Here is a 23,614-nt window from a genome sequence, read left to right on the forward strand (position 1 = left end):
TGCATCTTTGTTGGAAAGATATGTTTCTTTTAAGCAACAAATAGATTGGTTTTGTTCCTTAATCCATTCAGCCAGTCTGTGTCTTTTAACTGGAAAGTTGAAGCCATTAACATTCAATGTGACTATTGATAACTAGTAAATTTGCCCTCCATTTTCCCAATGATATTTTCTAATATATGCTTTGAACTTCCTGTGATCTTTTACTGTGAGGTTTTCTTCCTTTACCTTCTTTCATATTGATGGCCATGTTTTTGTGTTTCTGTGTATAACACATCTTTAAGCAAATCATCACATCTTCTATAGCTGCTTCCTGTTTATAAAGGACGTAGTGCAGGTCCTGCCTGTCCTATGTCTGGAAATCTCTGCCCATCTCATCTGACAAATTCTCTTTGTGAGCTGGAGCAACCTTTGTTACCACCAATATCTGTGTCCCCTGCATTCATGGTCAGTTACTCCCAGAATTTGTTGAGTTCTGGAACATATAAATTTGTTAATTTGTATGAGCAAAACTGGAACATGACCAGTTGTAAGTGAAGTGCCCCTTCAAGATGAAAAGACCACACCCTACAGACTCCCAGATAGTGGGTGGTGATACATTATAAACCCATTACCTTGAGTATAGAGAATTACAATAGAAGAACACATTAGGAGTTTTATTGTTAATAACAGAATCAGAAGAGGCAGGTACACCATGCCTGCCTTCAGGCGCAGCACTCTTGATGTGAGGAAAGCAAAGGATTTACTTTTCTTTTTGCTTAAGATCTCTGGCTTACAGGAATAATCAGGCATGTCTTTTGAGTACACCTGTGATGACTTGAGAGGTAGACGTTTAATCCTAATTTTACTGAGGTAGTCATGTTCAGTAGCACCTGGTAAGGTCCCTTCCATTTAAGCTGTAGCTGATCTGAAGAGGATCTTTCTATGAATGGCTTGTTCAGGGAAAGGTGCTGAAGTTGGTTTGTAGAGGGTCAGCTTTCAGAGACTGGGTTCAGGTTTGGCATTTCAGGCTGCTATGCACACAGGCTGTAGAGTGATCTCTGGAAAGACACAAGCAAAACATTTGCCCATCATTATGAGGGGATCAGTCCCCTTCCTTTGTTGGGTGGTTGAGATCCTCCATCAATCCAGAGGCAATTGGATTACACCTGTGAGAGGTCTCCAGTATCTCACTGCTGGTGGCTCTCCAAGGGGTGAGACCTGTAAGAACTTTAAGGTGAAAGAAGCAAAGTTAACACACTCATAGTGGGGGTACCATACTCTCCCCTCTGTTTTTTAAGCATAGTCTTAAGGTCCTGCATGGGAAGTTAGTGCACAGTGACTCCTATGGTTAATTTAACAATTCACACTCTTTTGTGTGATGTCAGTGATCACCCAAGGCCCTTGACATGAGCTGTCTAGGCTATGGAAGCCTTCTTAATCCACAAACTCCATCAATATTCAAAGAAGGCCAGAAGCAAAATGAAAGTTCTCCCTTTGAAGAGAGTACATCCTTCTTTGATGACCACTTCTTTCCACTGGGGTCTCACCCAGGGAGGCTCTCCATGTAGGCACACCTTTTTGCACAAGTGTCCTGACTTTGCACGCCTGAAAATCTCTTGTGTGCTTTTTAGCCAGACCAGAATGTCTTTAGGGATGACTCTGAGGTCACTGAATGTTACGTAGAGCAATTGCCATTCTTTGAGTCTGCTGTATGGACTGCTTCCCATGTTGAAGCATTTACTCCTCTTTAATCCTATTAATTCTATTGATATGATCACTTTCACAATTAGTGCCTTCTATATGACCACTTTAAAACTTAATGCAATCAAATATGGTCACTTTTAAACTTAATCCAATATATATAATTATGTTAAAACTTAAGATGCCACTTTCACCATCTAGCCCAAGGGGATTTGGGATCCCATGGTGAAGTAAATCCACCTGTAAAATTATGATTTAAGTTCTCATTTTGGCTATGTTGTTACACAGAATATGTTAGTCACTCCTTTCATATGATATAAAAATCAAACTACATCTTGAGGAATCCCTCAGGACAGAGTCAGTGGATCATCTTAAAGAGAATAGAGGAATGTGGGAAAAAGTAAGGCTTGCCAGACTGCCTACTGACAATGTGAAATGGAATCTTAGCAAGTCGTTTTAACCATTAAATAATAGCTTATAAAATATTTACTGGAAGGTCCAATGCCTTCTATAAATTTTAAGAATACATGTATTTAAATGTATCTTAAATATCTAACATGATATGGCTTGTTTAAACAGCAAACAGAAACATATAAAACATTTTTAGTTTCTATCAACAAATTTAAAACATCTGACAAAGAGATTAGGTTACATGAATCAAATGTATCTTCAATTAATTTTAGCTGTTAAATATATGAACAATCTTTCCTTGATAAACCAATTAAGACAGAGCTCAAAATAAATTTTCCCATGCAGACAGACAATATGAGCACACACATAACACAACATACAAGATAGAACAATAAAGCAGTTTCAGTAATAGTTTCCTAAAATCTTTAGCTGTTTCTTATTACCAATTAAAATTACTTTCTGTTCTTGGTAACCTTGATTAACCATACTTTCTTCCAGTTGGAATCTGTAGTGTTATTGACTTCATCTGTTTACAGAACAATTCAAAACTATTGAATACAATAGAAGTGGGTGGAAAAAGTCCATCAGGACCTATAGGAGAGCAGCTAAAAACAGAACCAACAATGTTTTAGTTTAATGAGCAGCAAATTTGATATACAAAACTGTGGGTGGGAAAAGACTTTAAATAGCCATGTTTAAAATGATAAACTCATTAACCAAGAAGAGGCATTTGCTTACTTCACACAGTATTTTCAAAAGCACATGTAGGATTTTACAAAACATTTAACTCTTTTTTTTCTTTTATGCTTTTATTTAATGAATTTAAATTTCCAAAGTACAGATTATGGATTACAATGGCTTGCCCCCATAACGTCCCTCCCACCCGCAACCCTCCCCTTTCCCACTCCCTCTGCCCTTACATTCACATCAAGATTCATTTTTCAATTCTTTATATACAGAAGATCAGTTTAGCATACATTAAGTAAAGATTTCAACAGTTTGCTCCCACACAGAAACATAAAGTCAAAAATACTGTTTGAGTACTAGTTATAGCATTAAATCTCAATGTACAGCACACTAAGGACAAAGATCCTACATGAGGAGTAAGTGCACAGTGACTCCTGTTGTTGACTTCACAAATTGAAACTCTTGTTTATGGTATCAGTAATCACCCTAGGCTCTTGTCATGAGCTGCCAAGGCTATGGAAGCCCCCTGAGTTCACTGACTCTGATCATATTTAGACAAGGCCATGGTCAAAGTGGAAGTTATCTCCTCCCTTCAGAGAAAGGTACCTCCTTCTTTGATGACCCATTCTTTCCACTGGGATCTCACTCACAGAGATCTTTCATTTAGGTTTTTTTTCCCCCCCAGAGTGTCTTGGCTTTCCATGCCTGAAATACTCTCATGGGCTTTTCAGCCACATCCAAATGCCTTAAGGGCTGATTCTGAGGCCAGAGTGCTATTTAGGACATCTGCCATTCTATGGGTCTGCTGTGTATCTCACTTCCCATGTTAGATCATTCTCTCCCTTTTTGATTCTATCAGCTAGTATTTGCAGACACTATTCTTGTTTATGTGATCCCTTTGGTTCTTAGTCCTATCATTATGATCAATTGTGAACAGAAATTGATCACCAGGACTAGTGAGATGGCATTGGTACATGCCACCTTGATGGGATTGAATTGGAATCCCCTGGTATGTTTCTAACTCTACCGTTTGAGGTAAGTCAGCTTGAGCATGTCCCGAATTGCACATCTCTTCCCTCTCTTATTCCCACTCTTATATTTAACAGCGAAAATTTTTCCATTAAGTTTCAGCACTTAAGAAGAATTGTGTATTGATTACAGTATTCAACCAAAAGTATTAAGTAGAACAAACAAAAAAAATACTGAGAGGGATAACATATCAAGTTGCTCATCAACAGTCAGGGTGAGGGCTGATCAAGTCACCATTTCTCATAGTGTTCATTTCACTTTAACGGGTTTCCTTTTTGGTGCTCAGTTCGTTGTCACCTATCAGGGAGAACAAGTGGTATTTGTCCCTTTGGGATTGGCTTATTTCACTCAACATAATGTTTTCCAAATTCCTAACAGGGATCACTTTTCAGTTAAAATTTAAACACCTAAGAATAATTGTGTGTTAATCACAGAGTTCAACCAATGGTACTAGAACAAAAAAAAATACTAAAATGCATAAAGTATTACATTGTACATCAACCATCAGGACAAGAGCTGATCAAGTCACTGTTTCTCATAGTGTCCATTTCATTTCAACAAGTTTCCCCTTTCGTGCTCAGTTAGTAGTCGCTGATCAGGGAGAACATATGATATTTGTCCCTTTGGGACTGGCTCAATTCACTCAGATTGATGTTTTCCAAATTCCTCCATCTTGTTGCAAATGACCGGGTTTCATTGTTTTTGACTGCTGTATAGTATTCTATAGAGTACATGTCCCATAATTTCTTTATCCAGTCTACTGTTGGGCATTTGGGTTGGTTCCAGGTCTTAGCTATTGTGAATTGAGCTGCAATAAACATTAATGTGCAGACAGCTTGTTTGTTTGCCAATTTCACTTCCTTTGGGTAAATTCCAAGGAGTGGGATGGCTGGGTTGAATGGTAGGGTTATCTTCAGGTTTCTGAGGAATCTCCAGACTGACTTCCATAGTGGCTTGACCAATTTGCATTCCCACCAACAATGGGTTAGTGTCCCTTTTTCCCCACATCCTCTCCAGCACCTATTGTTGGTAGATTTCTGTATGTGAGCCATTCTAACCGGAGTGAGGTGAAACCTCATTGTGGTTTTGATTTGCATTTACCTGATTGCTAGTGATCCTGAACATTTTTTCATGTGTCTGTTGGCCATTGGGATTTCCTCTTTTGAAAAATGTCTATTGAGATCCTTGGCCCATCTCTTAAGTGGGTTTTTTGTTTTGTTTTTGTGGAATTTCTTGATCTCTTTGTAGATTGTGCTTATTAACCCTTTATCGGTTGCATAGTTTGCAAATATTTTTCCCATTCTGTCCGTTGTCTCTTAGCTCTCCGGACTTTTCTTTTGCAGTACAGAAACTTCTCAATTTGATGCAATCACAATAGTTGATTTTGGCTTTGACTGCCTGTGCTTCTGGGGTTTTTTCCAAGAAGTCATTGCCAGTACCTATATCTTGCAGGGTTTTCCCAATGCTCTCTAATAATTTCATGGTGTCAGGTCATAGATTTAAGTCTTTAATCCATGTTGAGTGAATTTTTGTGTAAGGTGAAAGGGAGGGGACTTGCTTCATGATTCTGCACATGGAAAACCAATTTTCCCAGCACCATTTATTGAATAGACTGTCCTTACTCCAGGGATTGGTTTTGGATCCTTGATCAAATATGAGTTGGCTGTAGATGTTTGGATTGATTTCTGGTGTTTCAATTCTGTTCCATTGGTCTATCCATCTGTTTCTGTACCAGTACCATGCTGTTTTGATTACAACTGCCCTGTACTATGTCCTGAAATCTGGTATTGTGATGCCTCCGGCTTTGTTTTTGTTGTACAAGATTGCTTTAGCTATTCGAGGTCTCCTGTATCTCCATATGAATTTCAGCATCATTTTTTCCAGATCTGAGAAGAAGGTCTTTGGTATCTTGATTGGGATTGCATTGAATCTATAACTTGCTTTTGGTAGAATGGACATTTTGATGATATTGATTCTTCCAATCCATGAGCATGGAAGATTTTCCCATTTTTTGGTATCCTCTTCTATTTCTTTCTTTAAGATTTTGTAATTCTCATGGTAGCGGTCCTTAACGTCCTTGGTTAAGTTTATTCCAGGTATTTGATTGTTTTTGTAGCTATTGTGAATGGGATTCATCTTAGAAGTTCTTCCTCAGCCATGGCATTGTCTGTGTATACAAAGGCTGTTGATTTTTGTGCATTGATTTTATACCCTGCTACTTTGCCAAAATCTTCTATGAGTTGCAATAATCTCTTAGTAGAGTTCTTTGGGTCCCCTAAATAAAGAATCATATCATCTGTAAATAGGGATAGTTTGAGTTCTTCCTTCTCAATTTGTATCCCTTTAATTTCTTTTTCTTGTCTGATGGCTCTGGCTAGAACTTCCAGAACTATATTGAATAGCAGTGGTGAGAGTGGACATCCCTGTCTGGTACCAGATCTCAGTGGAAATGCTTCCAACTTTTCCCCATTCAATAGGATGTTGGCTGTGGGTTTTTCATAGATTGCTTTGATTGTATTGAGGAATGTTACTTCCATACCCAGTTTGCTTAGTGTTTTCATTATGAAAGGGTGTTGTATTTTATCAATTGCTTTCTTGGCGTCTATTGATATAATCATATGGTTTTCCTTCTGCAGTCTGTTAATGTGGTGAATCACATTGATTGATTTGCAAATGTTCAACCATCCCTGCATACCAGGGATAAATCCCACTTGGTCTGGGTGGATGATCTTTCTGATGTGTTGTTGCATTCTATTGGCGAGAATTTTATTGAGGATTTTTGCATCTATGTTCATCAGGGATATTGGTCTGTAATTCTCTTTCAATGCTGCATCTTTTTCCGGCTTAGGAATTAAGGTGATGCTGGCTTCATAGAAAGAATTTGGGAGGACTCCCTCTTTTTCGATTGCTCTGAGTAGTTTGAGAAGAATTGGAGTCAGTTCTTCTTTCAATGTCTGGTAGAATTCAGCAGTGAATCCATCTGGTCCTGGGCTTTTCTTTGTTGGGAGGGCCTTAATTACTGTTTCAATTTCTGTTTCAGTTATGGGTCTCTTTAGGTTTTCTATATCTTCCTGGTTCAATTTAGGTAGGTTGCATTTGTCCAGGAATGTATCCATTTCTGATAGATATCCCTGTTTGCTGGCATACAGGTCCTTGTAGTAATTTCTGATGATTCTTTTTATTTCTGTGCTGTCTGCTGTTATGTTTCTTTTTTCATCTCTGATTTTATTGATTTGGATCTTTTCTCTTTTTTTAGTCAGTAGGGCCAATGGGGTGTCAATTTTGTTTATTTTTTCAAAAAAACAGCTCCTCATTTGGCTGATTTTTTGTAATGGTTTTTTGGATTCAATCCTGTAGATTTCTTCTCTGATTTTAATTATTTCTCTTCTCCTACTAGATTTGGGTGTGGTTTGCTGTAGGTTTTCTAGATCCTTGAGGTGAATTGAAAGCTCATCTATTTGGTGCCTTTCCAATTTCTTGATGTAGGCACCTATTGATATAAACTTTCCTCTTAACACTGCTTTTGCTGCGTCCCATAAGTTTTGGTAGGTTGTGCTGTTATCTTCACTTACTTACAGAAAATTTTTGATTTCTCTTTATATTCTTCTATGACCCATTGTTCATTCAGGAGCATGTTGTTCAATCTCCATGCGTTTGCATAAGCTCTAGGGATTCCTGGGTTGCTAATTTCCAACTTCATTCCTTTATGGTTTCAGAAGCTGCAAGGTATGATTCTAATTCTTTTGAATTTGCTGAGACTTGCTTTATGGCCTAGTATGTGGTCAATCCTAGAGAAGGTTCCATATACTGCTGAGAAGAATGTAAAGTCTTTAGCTGTAGGATTGAAAGTTCTGTATATATCTGTTAGATCCATTTGGGCTATAGTGTCATTTAAATCTACTGTATCCTTGTTGTTCTTCTGTCCTGTTGATCTGTCTATTTCTGAGAGTGGAGTATTGAAGTCCCCCAGTACTATTGTATTGGGGTCTAAGTCTCCCTTTAAGTCCTTAACAAATCTTTTAGATAAACCGGTGCCCTGTAGTTAGGTGCATATACATTGATAATTGTTATATCTTCCTGTTGAATTGATCCCTTAAGCATTATATAGTGTCCCTCTTTGTCTCTCTTAACAGTTTTTGTAGTAAAGTTTATGTTGTCCGATATTTTTTTAAGTTTTTTTTAATGAATATAAATTTCCAAAATACAGCATATTGATTACAATGGCTTCCCCCCCATAACGTCCCTCCCACCTGCAACCCTCCCCTTATCCACTCCCTCTCCCCTTGCATTCACATCAAGATTCATTTTCATTTCTCTTTATATACAGAAGATCAGTTTAGCATACATTAAGGAAAGATTTCAACAGTTTGCTTCCACACAGAAACATAAAGTGAAAAATACTGTTTGAGTGCTAGTTATAGCATTAAATCTCAATGTACAGCACACTAAGGACAAAGATCCTACATGAGGAGTAAGTGCACAGTGACTCCTGTTGTTGACTTAACAAATTGACACTCTTGTTTATGGCATCAGTAATCACCCTAGGCTCTTGTCATGAGCTGCCAAGGCTATGGAAGTCCCCTGAGTTCACTGACTCTGATCATATTTAGACAAGGCCATGGTCAAAGTGGAAGTTATCTCCTCCCTTCAGAAAAAGGTACCTCCTTCTTTGATGACCCATTCTTTCCACTGGATCACACTCATGGAGATCTTTCATTTAGGTTTTTTTTTCCCCCCCAGAGTGTCTTGGCTTTCCATGCCTGAAATACTCTCATGGGCTTTTCAGCCACATCCAAATGTCTTAAGGGCTGATTCTGAGGCCAGAGTGCTGTTAGGACATTTGCCATTCTATGGGTCTTCTGTGTATCTCACTTCCCATGTTGGATTGTTCTCTCCCTTTTTGATTCTATCAGCTAGTATTTGCAGACACTATTCTTGTTTATGTGATCCCTTTGGTTCTTAGTCCTATTATTATGATCAATTGTGAACAGAAATTGATCACTGGGACTAGTGAGATGGCATTGGTACATGCCACCTCAATGGGATTGAATTCGAATCCCCTGGTATGTTGTCCGATATTAAGATGGCTACGCCCGCTCTTTTGTCATTTCTGTTGGCATGGAATATCTTTTTCCAGCCTTTCACTTTCAGTCTGTATGGATCTTTGTTGGAAAGATGTGTTTCTTGTAAGCAGCAAATAGATGGGTTTTGTTCCTTAAGCCAATCAGCCAATCCGTGTCTTTTAACTGGACAGTTCAGGCCATTAACGTTCAATGTGACTAATGATAAGTGGTAACTTTGCCCTGCCATTTGCCAAATAAAAGTTCTAATATATGCTTTAATTCCCTGTGATCTTTTGCTGTGAGGTTTCCTTCCTTTACCTTCTTTCATATTGATGACCGTGTTTCTGTGTTTCTGTGTGCAACACATCTTTAAGCATCTTTTGCAGGGCTGGATGAGTGGCGACAAATTCTTTCAATTTCTGTTTGCTATGAAAAGTCTTTATTTCACCTTCATTCACAAATTAGAGCTTTGCAGGATATAATATTCTGGGCTGGCAGTTTTTCTCTCTTAGTACCTGGGCTATATCTCGCCATTCCCTCCTAGCTTGTAGAGTTTCTGATGAGAAGTCAGCTGTGAGTCTGATTGGAGATCCTCTGAGAGTAATCTGACATTTCTCTCTTGCACATTTTAGGATCTTTTCTTTATGTTTCACTGTGGAGAGTTTAATTACAATGTATCGTGGTGAGGATCTCTTTTGGTTGTGTTTATTAGGGGTTCTGTGAGCTTCCTGTACTAGGATTTCTCTGTCCTTCTCCAAACCTGGGAAATTTTCTGCTAATATCTCAGTAAAAAGGCCTTCTAATCCTTTCTCCCTCTCCATGCCTTCAGGAACTCCTAGAACCCGAATGTTGGGTTTTTTAATAGTATCCTGAAGATTCCCGATAATATGTTTTAGATTTCTAATTTCCTCTTCTTTTCTTTGGTCTGACTGTATCCTTTCCTGTTCTCTGTCTTCTAAGTCCGATATTCTCTCTTCTGCTTCACCCATTCTGTTTGTAAGGCTCTCTAGTGTGTTTGTCATTGGATCTATTGAATTCTTCACTTCATTATGTTTTCTCATCACTATCACAGTTTCCTGTTCTACTAGTTTCTGCATTTCATTTTGATTCTTCCTTAATATTTCATTTTCACGAGAGAGATTTTCTATCTTGTCCATTAAGGATTTCTGTAGTTCAAGAATTTGTTTTTGAGAACTGCTTTATGTTCTTATCAATTTTTTGAGATCTGCCTCTTGCATTTCTTCTATCTCATCATCTTCATAATCTTGAATTGGGGTGCCTTTTTCATTTGGGGGCGTCATAGTGACTTCCTTGTTTTTATTACCTCGGTTTTTGCGTTTGTTATTTGGCATATTGGAGATATTTGATTTCTTCGCTGTGGTGCTTTTTCTTGTTATACTATGACTCTACATTAAGTGGACTATCTGTTTTTGATGGAGCTTTAGTGGCTTGAGATGGGTGTGGCCTGAGAGCTCTGTTTGGTGTGCCAAAGGTGACACTCCCAGGTTAGGCATGGTAGATCTTTCTTTCTTTCTTTCTTTCTTTTTTTGATTCAAAAGGGAAGTAATTCCACACAGCTGAACGAGGTTGGAGGTAGTTAGCAGGCAAATGATATACCCACAGGAGCCAGATATCAGAAGCTCCTTCCCAAGCACCACACAGGGAATCTGTTCTGCCCTCAGAGTGGGCTCAAATTCTCCTTCAGTCTCCCACTGGGTTGCCAAAGTTACGGAATTGTAGATTCTCTGGAGAGTACTCACGTGAATTCCGTGAGTTCTCTCCCCCACCGTCTCTTTTTTCACAGTCTCAGTTCAGTAGCACCACAAATTTACTAGGTCCTAATCTCCTGTTAATTTGCCCCGCCCAGAGTCAGGTTTTTCTGCTATGCTCAGGGCCGGTGCAGACCTGAGGTCGCTCTGCTTATGACGTATGTCCAAGATGGCGCCTGCTCTTTGTCTTGCTCGCCTTTGAGAGGTGAGCAAAGAGAGAGAAACCCGTGTCTGTATCAGTCACTTTCTCTTTCTCTTTTCTAGTAGCCTGGTGAACTTTTCCCCCCAGGGTTGTTCCCTCTAGTCTCCTCTTTCCGGTTGCTTGCTGGTGTCTCAGGCTATTGAGGTTCGGCTCACCTCGTGTTCCAAAGCTGGTGTGTTGAGTCTGCCGCTGGTGTCCCGAATCATGGGCTCCCACGCTCTCCATGAAGGTCCACTGTGAATCACTCATTCTGGAAGAATTTCTTCTGCTGTTTCTTCCCCTACGATTCCTTGAACCTGCAGTATCTCCACTTTTATTAAACTGTCTCTCCCAGGACTATCAGTGTGTTCCCTTCCTATTCCGCCATCATGCCCCCACATTTAACTCTTTTAGGCCTCTGAGCCTTTCTCATGAAGATAACCATCATGTCTAGTAGCACAAGATCATTAGACTTTCACTTTCAGACATTTGTATCAGTGGCATTTTATATTATCAAAACTTTAGCATGACTTCACATTTTGACAGTACCTGTAATATAACCCAAGTGGCCTGATTGATTAGCTGGTATCTCTCCAAGATGAGAGGCATATATCTTTTGACATTTCCAGGGAGCCAACCTGAAATATCAAAGCCCAAATTCTTTGGAACTTTGATTTTTTGAATGCCTGTCAAAAATGACAAGAAGGCTTAAAATATCTGGTTGAAATAAGATCCCTTAACATCATGAGAAAGTATAGATCAGATTTGATCAAATCATAACCTCTTTAAAACTCAGTTGTTTTAAACAATTATAACTTAAGAGTCATTAAGAGAACATAATAGATTACTTTAAAATAACACAAAATCTGTCTCTTTGGTTCTTCAAAAGTCAGAAATAAAACCTTAAATTTAAGACCTGGTGCATTGAACCAAATTCCATAATTTGGAACAATTTTAACAGAGTCAGAACTAGGGAAGAAAGAATAGCACCTGCATGGGAGACCAGGAGGAAGCACCTGGCTCCTGGCTTTAGATCAGTGCAGTGCACCAGCCGTAGCGGCCATTTGAGGGGTGAACCAATGGAAGGAAGACCTTTCTCTTTTGTCTGTCTCTCTCTCACTGTTTAATTCTGCCTGTCAAAAAAAAGAAAAAAGAAAAAAAGAAACAAACAAATGAGAAAAGTGATGAGAATGTGGGGGAAAAGTTACCCTGGTCCACTGTTGGTGGGAATGTAAACTGGTGCAAACCACTCTGAAAGACCTTATGGAGATATCTTACAAATCTGATTATAGGGCCAGTGCTATGGCTCAATAGGATAATCCTCCACCTGCAGCACTGGCACCCCAGGTTCTAGTCCTTGTCAGGGTACTGGATTCTGTCCTGGTTGCTCCTCTTCCAGTCCAGCTCTCTGCTATGACCTGGGAGTGCAGTGGAGGATGGCCCAAATGCTTGGGCCCTGCACCCCATGGGAGACCAGGAAAAGCACCTGGCTCCTGGCTTCGGATCAGCTTGTGCGCTGGCTGCAGTGCAGTGGCCACAGCAACCATTGGGGTATGATCCAATGGAAAAGGAAGACCTTTCGCTCTTTCTCACTGTCCACTCTGCCTGTCAAAAAAAAAAAATCTGATTATAGACCTACCATATGATCCTGTCATCCCACTCCTTGGAATTTACCCAAACCAAAAGAAATTAGGATATGAAAGAGTTATCTATAACTCCATGTTCATTGCACTACAATTCACAATAGCTGAGATCTGGGAATAATTCAGATATCAATCAATTGTTGAGTTGATAAGAAAATTATGGTATATACACACTAAGCATACTACTCAGTTATAAAAAAAAAGAAACCGTGTCTTTTGCAACAAGATAGATGCAACTGAAAACCATTTTACTTAGTGAAATAAGCCAATCCCCAAAAGACAGATATCATGTTTTCCGTGATCTGAGGTAGCTAATCGAGTACCTAAAAGGTAACGTATTGGAGTTAGACACACATTTTGAAATTTGATGATTGTTTACAGCCCTTGTCTTTTCCATTGAGGAATAGTGATTTTTTTTAAATTTATTTTTTTTCTTCATACTATTTGCTGACTTGTTGAACTCTTACTTAGTGTAGGGTTAACTATGCAATCATTAAGTGAACTGAAAACAGATTTTGTAAAAGTTAAGTGGGAATGTGAGAGGGAAGAGGAGAAAGGGTTGGAGTGTGTGTGGGAGGGAGGGTATTGGGGAAGTGTCACTTACATTCATTAATCCGTATATATGAAATATATCAAACTTATATTAAATAAAATTTTAAAAACTAAGTAAATATTTAAAATTCAAAAAATTTATACCTGTAACAAAGAGAATTTTAAAGGTGTTTATATATATAATCATATGTGTGTGTGTGACATTGCAATGTAGATGTACATATATATAATTTGTAATATAAATTTCAACACTTTGAAATTTTATAGTGTATTTATCATCAGAAAAGAATAGCTCAGATTTCTGTAATAATCTTGTTTTTGATCATTATAAGAATGAAGAGTAAGCCACCAAGTTGTAGCTCATAATCTCTGTTTCTCTGTGTCTCCAAGTCTACCAACCTCTAAAATTAAACATACATACATAATTCTGGGACAAAAATTACATTAAGTTCCTACTATTTTCCCACATAATTTTCAAGAAATATACTAGTATCTAGACACACAGTGGCAAATTTATATATGTTTAAAATATATGCGTGTTATATATGTTACATATATTCATATATATAGTACATTGGGGAGAAAGAATTATTACCCTTGGCTAAAATGGTCCTGAGACACTGTGTACCTGACAGTTTCCAGGGCAACTTAGAGAATGTTGGTGGTGATGATGATCTTACAATAAAAGTGAAATCACCATGGCCACAGATTCACAGGGGTAGGATTGGCCTAGTTTAAAATATTTGTGCAAAAGAGTGACTCCAGTGAATTTAAGAATTAACTTAAATTTTCATAATTAAAGGTTAATTTCAAGTTCCATGAATGTCTGTCAGGCTAAGAATGAAATCTCCTGCTAATGAGTGATGGAACTGGCCCCAAATTGTTCTCATATACTGTGAAAATAAAATTTGGACATCTTCCAGAATTTAGATAGTTGATGGCCTTACAATGATAAAGTAAATCACGGTAGCCTGAAGTTCCCTGCACCAGAATTGGCACAAATTTGGTTATTGACTATTTATTGAGGTGATAATTATAAATTTGAATCAACATGAAAAATAGAGACATGTATTCATTTCAATATGTTGTATATTGACAGTTGTGTGTACAAACGGTAAATTTAGTAGAAGCAGGAAGAAGGTTACAAGGAGATGTAACAGATATTAATAAAAATAGCTCTAAATACACAATTAAATACAGAAAATTTGTGCTCTCTTAAATCAAAGAAAGCTTATGCCATTGAATTCAGTAATGTTAAAACCAAGATAAAATTGTCTCGATCTAATGCATGGAAATTTTAAAGAGAATGACAATTTTGATTCTCAAATATAAAGAAGCTATAAAAAAGTGTCCTTGAAAGGGTAAAAGAATGTAACATTCTAAAATTATTTGATAGGCCATAAAGATGGAGGTTGCTAAGACAACTTGAACATTATTTAGTGCATTCATGACATGAAAATATAAGTGCCCAAAAGAATCATCATACCTTGGCAGTGCTAAGATTGCTTTCCATGTGGATATTGACATACTCAGATGAAATTAATAAAATGAAAGACAAAATAAAAAATAGAAACCTGATGCACATGGAAGTTAAAACTTTGCTTTGCCCTTAGTAACAATGTGTATTTTAATGTGAGCCATAATTAAAAAACAAATATGTGGATGAATATTTGGTGAAAAAACAGTCCAGAATAAAATGGAAAAATTACAGTATGATACAGATATGTAGTTTGGAAAATTTCCACAATCAGAAAATAATTTACAGTTCCAGAAGCATCTAGAAACATTAAGAATGTATCCTATGCTGATGACCATGATGGTGCTGGCACTGCAATGTACTCAAATCCTATACACATGACAGTTGCTGGGACAACTTCCAGCATTTAGAGTGAGTTGATGACCACACAATTGTAAACCAAACCATAGTACCCATCATGTACCTGTGTTAGGACTGTCACAAATCAGGTTACTCATTACACATGCAGGTGACAGTATTAAATAACAAAATAAATATGCATTCTATGGAAGGCATTTAATTTTGATTATACAGTGTATAAATTAGTAATTTGGCAAAAACACAGTCATAATCGTATAGAGATGGGCTAATAATTGGATGGTGGAGTAGAGAGGGAGCTTACTGCTCTAACCCAGGAGAAGATAGTTTTAAAAAAGTGGAAATAGAGTAGTCTCAGGGAAGAGTTAGGGAAAAAATGACAGAGGAAATTCTACTGACATTAGAGGGACATGGTGGACCCACATGGAGGGCGTCATGCCCACAGCTCATGACTCCAACAGCTGAGAGCCTATGCACCAGAATGGGAAAGTGAGGTGAGACAAGACCACAGCAGCCTGAGCCACTGGCAAAAATGTGGCAGGAACCTAGAGGGAATGAGGCTTAAATCTCAGTGGGAGAAAGTGTGCCAGCCGAACTAGAGGAGAGAAAAAAAAAAGGACAGTACACACATGTTTCTCTCTCTCCAATCACCTCACAAGGCATGCAAGCTGATAGAGCAGGAGCCATTTTGGACATACATAACATCTGTGCCAGCTTGTGTCTGCACCTGGCAAGCAGCCAAGTGGAGACTCCTGACTCTGGTGGGGAGAAATAACAGGGAACTAAGAACTTGTGACTGTGTGAAGCTTCTGAAGCAGGACTGTGAAAAAATAAAAAGCTGAGGGTGTGTGAGAAGACTTGTGTTGTGGCTGGGACTTTGAGCACTCTTAGTGGGAATTCCACAAGGCTTGGGGGGTCCTGGTTACCTGATGAGAGACAATTCTGGAGAATCTGAACTTATACTGAGGACTACACAGGTCCTTTGTGTGGTTCTTTGGACAGAGCAGAAAAATATTATACCCACTGGGGCTAGTACTCAGGCACTGGGCTCCACTGAAGAGAAGAGCCCAAATGAACAGAATATAACTCCCTTCTGATTAAAAAAAGGAGAGAGGAGACTTAACATGCCAAATTTGGGTATGTCACCTTAAGCACACTCTTAACCCTGGAGACTAAACAGAACTCTCTGGCCACACCCACTACAAGCCTCTAGAGATTCACTGAAAGCAGAAAGTCCATTCATCTACAGTCATAATACAATGATAAAAACTGCCACAGCAGAAAAAAATAAAGACAAGTATCTCCACAAATGCCAAACAAATGCAAGTATCCAAGAAGCAAGAATAAGGAAAACATCATCATGCTCCCAAAAGAACATGACACTTCAATACTAGATCATGAAGATAATGAGATAGAAGAAATGCAAGAAATAGAACTCAAAAATTTGATCATAAGATTACATAGAAGTAATCAAAAGCACATGCACAAACTACTGAAATCCATGAAGTACATGAAAGAAAATCTCTCCCATGAAATTGAAATTATAAGGAGGAATCAAGATGAAATGAAGAATTCAACAGAACATGAAACTGAGATATTAAAGAGAAATCAAAATGAAATGAATTCAATAGAACAAATAAAAAATGCAGTGGAGAGCCTTAAAATAGAATCAGTGAGGCAGAAGAAGGAATATCAGACTTAGTAGACAGAGCACAGGAAAGTATACAGTCAAACCAAACACAAGAAGAAGAAATTAGAAATCTAAAAAAGTCTGTTGGGAATCTACAGGATACTATAAAAAAAAAGTAACCTTCCGGTTCTAGGAGTTCCTGCAGCATGGAGAGAGAAAAGATTAGAAGGCATTTTTAGTGAAATACTAGAAGAAAACTTCCCGGGTTTGGAAAAAGAAAGAGACATTCAAGTACAGGAAGCACACAGAACTTTGAATAGACATGACCAGAAAACATCCTTGCCATGACACATTGTAATCAAACTACCACAGTGAAACAAAAAGAGAAGATTCTAAAATGCGTAAGAGAGAAATGCCAGATTACTTTCAGAGGATCTCCAATTAGACTCACAGCTGACTTCTCATCAGAAACCCTGCAGGCTAGGAGAAAATGGCAAAATCTAGCCCAAGTCTTAAGAATAAAACTGTCATCCCAGAATATTATACCCTGCAAAGCTCTCATTTGTGAATGAAGGTGAAATAAAGACCTTTCATAACAAACAGATATTGAAAGAATTTGTCACCACTTGTCCAGCCCTGCAAAGATGCTTAACGATGTGGTACACACAGAAATATGGCAAAGTCATTACTTATCAATAGTCACATAGAATGCAAATAGCCTCAACTTTCCAGTTAAAAGGCACAGACTGGCTGAATGGATTAAAAAGCAAAACCCATCGATTTGTTGCTTACAAGAAACACATATTTCCAACAAAGGTGCATGCAGACTGAAAGTGAAAGGTTGCAAAAAGATATTCCATGCCAACAGAAACCAAAAAAGAGTTGGTGTAGCCATCTTAATATAAGACAAAATAGACTTTAACACAAAAACTGATAAAAGAGACTACATAATGATTAAGAGATCAATTCAACAGGAAGATATAACTATTATAAATGCATATGCACCTAATTACAGGGCACCTGGCTATTTAAAAGAAATATTAAGGGATTTAAAGGGAGACTTAGATTCCATTACAATAGTATTGGGGGACTTTAATACCCCACTTTCAGCAATGGGCAGATCAACCAGAAAGCAAATAAACAATGAACCAGATTTAATCAACATTATAGACCAAATAAACCTAACAGATATCTACAGAACTTTTCATCCTACAGTTCCAGAATAGACTTTTTTCTCAGCAGTGGAGGGAACTTTCTCTGCTTTTACTCTATTCCTTAAGTTTTGATATGTTGTGTTGTTATCTTCATTTGCTTCCCGAAAATTTTTTGAATTCTTTTTGACTTCTTCTGTGACCCACTGTTCATTCTGGAGCATGTTGTTCAGTTTCCATGTGTTTGCATATGCTCTAGAGATTCCTGAATTGCTGATTTCCAGCTTCATTCTATTGTGGTCCAAGAAGATGCATGTTATGATTTTGATTTTTCTGAATTTGCTGAGTCTTGCTTTATGGCCTTGTATGTAGTCAACCCTACACTGAAACTACCAGCAGCCACACCATTCATTTTCTATTAAATCTCTTTATAATAAGATTTAATTTGATGAACACTTATAAGAAGCTGTGGGGACTTAAACAGGGATGAAGAGCTATTTTTCATGGGTAGTAATGGAGGTGGAATGGATTATTTGCACAGCTATTATCTAGATGGGAAGTAAAAGAGCTACTGCAGCTAGATGCATCATAGAATTTGTAGCCCTGTTATCATGGGATAGCCATGCAACCTAGTAAAAGTGTTCCTCCTGAGGGTATTCTGAGGAATTAACTGAATGAAAATCAGATTTATATAAATCAAGAAAGGACTTTGTAAATTGGAAGGGATAAACACACACATTTTCAATAAAAATGATGGCCACCTGTAAGAGCAGGGAATAATACAACAAAAAAGGTTATAAAATTATAGTAAAGTTAAATTAAGACAAAAGTGTACTACAGGGTCCAGCGCTGTATCACAGCAGGTTAACACCTTGGCCTGAAGTGCTGGCATCCCATATGGGTGCCGGTTCAAAACCCGGCTGTTCCACTTCCAATCTAGCTCTCTGCTATGGCCTGGAAAATAGTAGAAGAAGGCTGAAGTACTTGGGCCCCTGCACCTACATGGGAGATCTGGAGGATGCCCCTGGCTTTGGATCAGCACAGTTCTGGCCATTTTGGACAATTGAGGAGGGAACCATTGGATGGAATATCTCTCTCTCTGCCTCTGCTCTTTTTGGGTAACTCTGACTTTAAAATAAATAAATAAATAAATCTTTTTTTAAAAAAGTGTACTACATTTATACTCCTGCTTCTCTGTTGCAATGGGTACCATCTGGATAGACTTCATTCCATGTTCTTGTCTCAAGGCAATTAGGAATAGGATGAAAAAGTGTAGAAAAGGGGGATCATGAATGAAAAAGCATTATGCACTCAGTAATACAGGAAAATTCAGATGAGTGTTGCAACTTATAGGGTTTGAGGTTGTCCCTTTAAAGAATGAGGGTGATGTGTGGGACAACATCTACTTGCATATTCAAATAGACCTTGGGTAGTGGAGTCTAATCCAGATGTGCACACAGATAAGTTGAAATTTCTCATGGGTATATAGGTCACCACAAACTCATTCATTTGTGCTGCACACAACACTTCTTATCCAGGGCCAGGGTACACTATTATGGCTGGAACATGTGTCACTTGATATGCCTATGGTCACATCACTGGTTTGCACTACAATAATGTGGGGAAAGAATCCTGGGTGGCCAACAAAGTGGCTATAAAACAAATAACTTTGTAATTGATGAAGATGATATTCCAAATAACTGTTGCAATAACTGTTACTCAACTTGTAAATATTTATTAGCAAAATTTATACAAGAGAGCACAGTTCAGTTCATATACTTGATCTCACTCACAATGAAAAACCAAAACTGCAGGTTGTGTAAGAGAAAAATTTCTGAAGAATGGTTAACCACTCCCTGTCAAAATTCATCATGAAAATTGCCCAATACTTACTAAGTTGTGATTCCACCAAAGAATTCTTCCAAACAAATTATACTTCAGGGACTTCTCTCTGTAATCTTGCTATGTTCTGTGGAAGTTTGCCTAATAATAAAGGTATTTCCCATTACAATAAATCATAGGATTTTTTCTTTCTGTGAATTGTCAGGTAACCATTGAGAGATGATGTATGGTACATGACTTTTCTATGCATGTATGTTTTCTCATTTCTGAGTCTCTTCATGTGACTTGATTAATGGCAGAATAATTTTTTCACATTCATTAAATTGACATTTTGCTGTATGAATTCTCTGGTGTTTGTTGATGTTTAATTTCTTGTTTTTTTTTTTCTTTTTTTTAACTTTTATTTAATGAATATAAATTTCCAAAGTACGATTTATGGATTACAATGGCTTCCCCCACATACCGTCCCTCCCACCCACAACCCTCCCCTTTCCCACTCCCTCTCCCCTTCCATTCACATCAAGATTCATTTTTGATTATCTTAATATACAGAAGATCAGCTTAGTATACATTAAGTAAGGATTTCAACAGTTTGCTCTCACACAGAAACATAAAGTGAAAAATAATAGATGATTTTTTTTAAGTGATGATGAAATCAGATCAGACCTATTGTCATGTTTAATCACAGTGAGAGTCAAGTTGGGAGTTGATAATTTCTTTTTTTTTTTTTTTTTACAGAGGATCAGTTTAGTATACATTAAGTAAAGATTTCAACAGTTTGCACCCCCACGAAAACACAAAGTGAAATATATTGTTTGAGTACTCGTTATAGCATTAAATCTCAATGCACAGCACATTAAGGACAGAGATCCTACATGAGGAGTAAGTGCACAGTGACTCCTGTTGTTGACTTTACCAATTGACACTCCTGTCTATGGCATCAGTAGTCTCCCTATGCTCCGGTAATTTCTTGTTTTTGTTTTTTCTTTTAAGGTTTTTATTTATTTATTTGACAGGTAGAGTTACAGACAGTGAGAGAGACAGAGATAAAGGTCTTCCTTCTGTTGGTTCACTCCTCAAATGGCCACAATGGCCAGAGCTGCACTGATCCAAAGCCAGGAGCCAGGTACTTCTTCCTGGTCACCCATGTGGGTGCAGGGAGCCATCTTGGGCCATCTTCTACTGCTTTCTCAGGCCACAGCAGAGAGGTGGATTGGAAGAGGGGCAGCTGGGACTAGAACTGGCACCCATATGCGATGCCAGCATAGCAGGTGGAGGATTAACCTACTGCTCCACAGTTCTGGACCGATGATTAATTTCTGGCTATGGTTTTTTCACATCTACTGCACTTGAAGGATACCACCTTTTTTGAGTTGCATATTTATGCAAGCCTGAATTCCATGAAAATATACTTCCACATTCATTACACTCCTAAGAAACCCCTTGTGTGAATTCTCTGATGTATAATGATCGATTTCTGTCAAGTGTCTTTTTGTCACACTAATAATATTTTTGAACTTCTTCATTTTTTTAATGATTTACTTTATTTATTTGAAAGACAGAGTTATAGAGAGACAGAGAAGCAGAAATAGGTCTTCCATCCACTGGTTCACTCCCCAGATGGATGCAATTGCTGGAGATGCAGTGATCCAAAGCCAAGAGTCTGAAGCTTCTTCTGGGTCTCCCATGTGGGTGCAGGGCCATCTTCTACTGCTTTCCCAGGCCAGAGCAGAGAGCTGGATCAGAAGAAGAGCAGCCAGGACTAGAACCGGTGCCCACAAGGTATGCCAGCATTTCAGGCCAGGGCTTCAACTTACTGTGCCACAGCACTGGTCCCAACCTTTCTCCCTTATGGGAGTGCCTATTGTATGGGATGAAATTTCCAGCAAAAGGCTCTGTCACATGGTTATGTTGATTTTGGAAAAAGTCCTTCACATTCATTATATTCTTAAGTTCTCTCCCTTGTTTGAACTACATGTGTTATGAGGTATTCCTTTTGACAAAAGGCTTTCTCATATTTATTACAAGATTCCCACCATGTAATAAATTCTCTGATGTTATATTGTGTTATTTTGGTGGAGTTTTCCAACACTCAATCCATTCACAAGGTTTCTCCTCCATGTGAATTCTGATGTTTTATGAGGTGTTACTTATGGATAAAGGCTTTTCCATATGTATTATATCCAAAGTGTTTTCCCCCATATGAATTAGATGATGTACAATGGGGGCTGAACTATGGGAAAAAGCTTTCCAAGTCATTATGTCCAAAAGGTTTCTCTTCATGTGAATTTTCTGATGCATTCTGAGACGTGACTTATTGCCAAGGGCTTTTCTACAGTCATTGCATTCATGAAGTTTCTCCCCGGTGTGAATTCTCTGGTGGGATATGAGCTATGATTTATAACATACAGTTTATAAAGGCTTTTCCACACTCATTAGATTCATAAGGTTTCTGCCCTGTGTGAAATCTGTTTGATATGAGGTATAATTTATAGAAAAAGGCTTTTCCACAGTCATTACATTTATAAGGCTATTTCTATAGCTTTTCTATTTGATTTGCTTTCCCAAAAATGACAGTTGATTTATTACAGTTTTCTGCCACATGAACCCTCTCAGATTTACAGAACACCTTTCTTGTGAAGACTTTTGCTTGTCCAGTGGGTCCAAATGGCTGCTTCATGATGTGAATATTGTCATGCTGACTAAGAGGTTCACAGAACTGGAGAGATTTTCCAGGTATCTTGGTGTTATCAAATTTCTCTCCAGCCTGTAGTTTATCAGGCCCACTGGGGGGATACACAGTGTGATATTTACTGCATTCCTCAGGCTTCAATCCTGTATTTGTTCCCTTTTTAATAATCAGTGTTGGAATATGGCTTGAATTTAAACTAAGTGGTTTTCTTAATTCAACTCTCTTGAGAGCTGATGTTGTGTTATTTTTCATAAAATCCCGATTCAGATTTTTGTCCTGACTTTCCTGGTTGATCCTAATCAGGTCATCCCTTTTCATGACCACTGAAATGAGAAAAAAGCAATCATGTAACTGAATCACATGTAACTGTTTCTCCTGGCATACTCATGTAAAGAGAATGAAGTTACTTGTTATCCAAGTGGCATAAGATTTTCACAAAATCAGTATGAGGTACTTATTTATGACCATTATATGGTTTTTCTCCTTAATACATTAATATATTAAATTGTACCATGAGGTTTCCCAATGTTCAAACATGATTCTTTTTACTATGGGAATTTTTCAAGGATGGTAGAATGACTTTTGTGCTATGACGTGTGGGATGCCTGCATCTCAAAACAGTGTCAGTTTGAGCCCTGGCTACTCTGCTTTCAGTACAGCCCTCTGCCTATGTAAACTGGGAGGAAGCAGATAATGGTTCATGTGTCTGGGAACCCATGAGACACCAGGGAAGACTAGATGAATTCTAGAGTTTTGGCTTCAGACTAGTTAGACTTAAGTGTTGCAGGCATCTAGGAAGTGAGCTATTAGAGGACCTCTTTCTCTCTCTTTCTCCTCTCACTATCACTCTGCCTTTCACAAAGATGAAATACCTATAAAATATTTTAAAGAATGGACAAATGTTTAATAAAAATATTCACCCACTACCTAGCAACCATTTTTCCCTGTCCTTTTTCTCCAGTTTATTTTTACAAAAATTGTGTGTTTTGTGCATCTCTGATATTTCAACCATAAACATGAAAAAGTTTTACTGATCATTTACTTGCAGGTGGAGAAGAGTGAAATGTGCCTGTACTTTAAGCAGGACAACTTTTAAGGAGAATGATTTGAATCTATGAGATAGAGACAGAGAGAAGTCTTCTGTCTGCTGGTTCACTCACCATATGGGCACAACAACCAATGCTGGGCCAAGATGAAGTTAGGAGTCACGAGTTTCTTTCTTGTCTCCCACATGGGTACAAGGGTCCAAGGACTTGGGCCAACCTCTGCTCCTTACTCAGGTGCATTAGCAGAGAGCTGGATTAGAAGGGGATCAGCTGGGACTTGAACTGGCACCCAAATGCAATGCTAGTGCTGCAGGCTGGAGCTTTAACACACTGCACCACAGTATCATTCCCAGTTTCATAATTTCTGATGTCACAGCACAGAGGCTTACTCATGACCATCTTTT

At 38.2% G+C, this 23,614-nt stretch overlaps 1 protein-coding gene across 4 annotated transcripts in view; it reads right to left on the bottom strand.

The window, feature by feature from the left end:
• Positions 1-664: 664 nt before the first annotated feature.
• The window catches only part of LOC149127953 (zinc finger protein 717-like), a 49,941-nt gene continuing 26,991 nt past the window's right edge, over positions 665-23,614 (bottom strand). For 2 of the 4 annotated variants that reach the window (XM_089327381.1, XM_089327380.1), the window contains exon 4: positions 21,301-22,487. In XM_089327381.1, coding sequence (XP_089183507.1) covers positions 22,009-22,487 — 479 coding nt within the window. In that variant the 3' untranslated portion in view covers positions 21,301-22,008. Of the gene's footprint in view, positions 1,038-20,033; positions 21,209-21,300; positions 22,488-23,614 lie in introns of those variants that run through there. The other 2 variants (XR_016230131.1, XR_016230132.1) reach the window with 2 other exon arrangements.

Source organism: Oryctolagus cuniculus, chromosome 2 (genome assembly GCF_051225735.1).
Source record: "Oryctolagus cuniculus isolate XC-2025 breed Fujian yellow rabbit chromosome 2, ASM5122573v1, whole genome shotgun sequence".
Lineage (NCBI taxonomy): Eukaryota > Metazoa > Chordata > Mammalia > Lagomorpha > Leporidae > Oryctolagus > Oryctolagus cuniculus.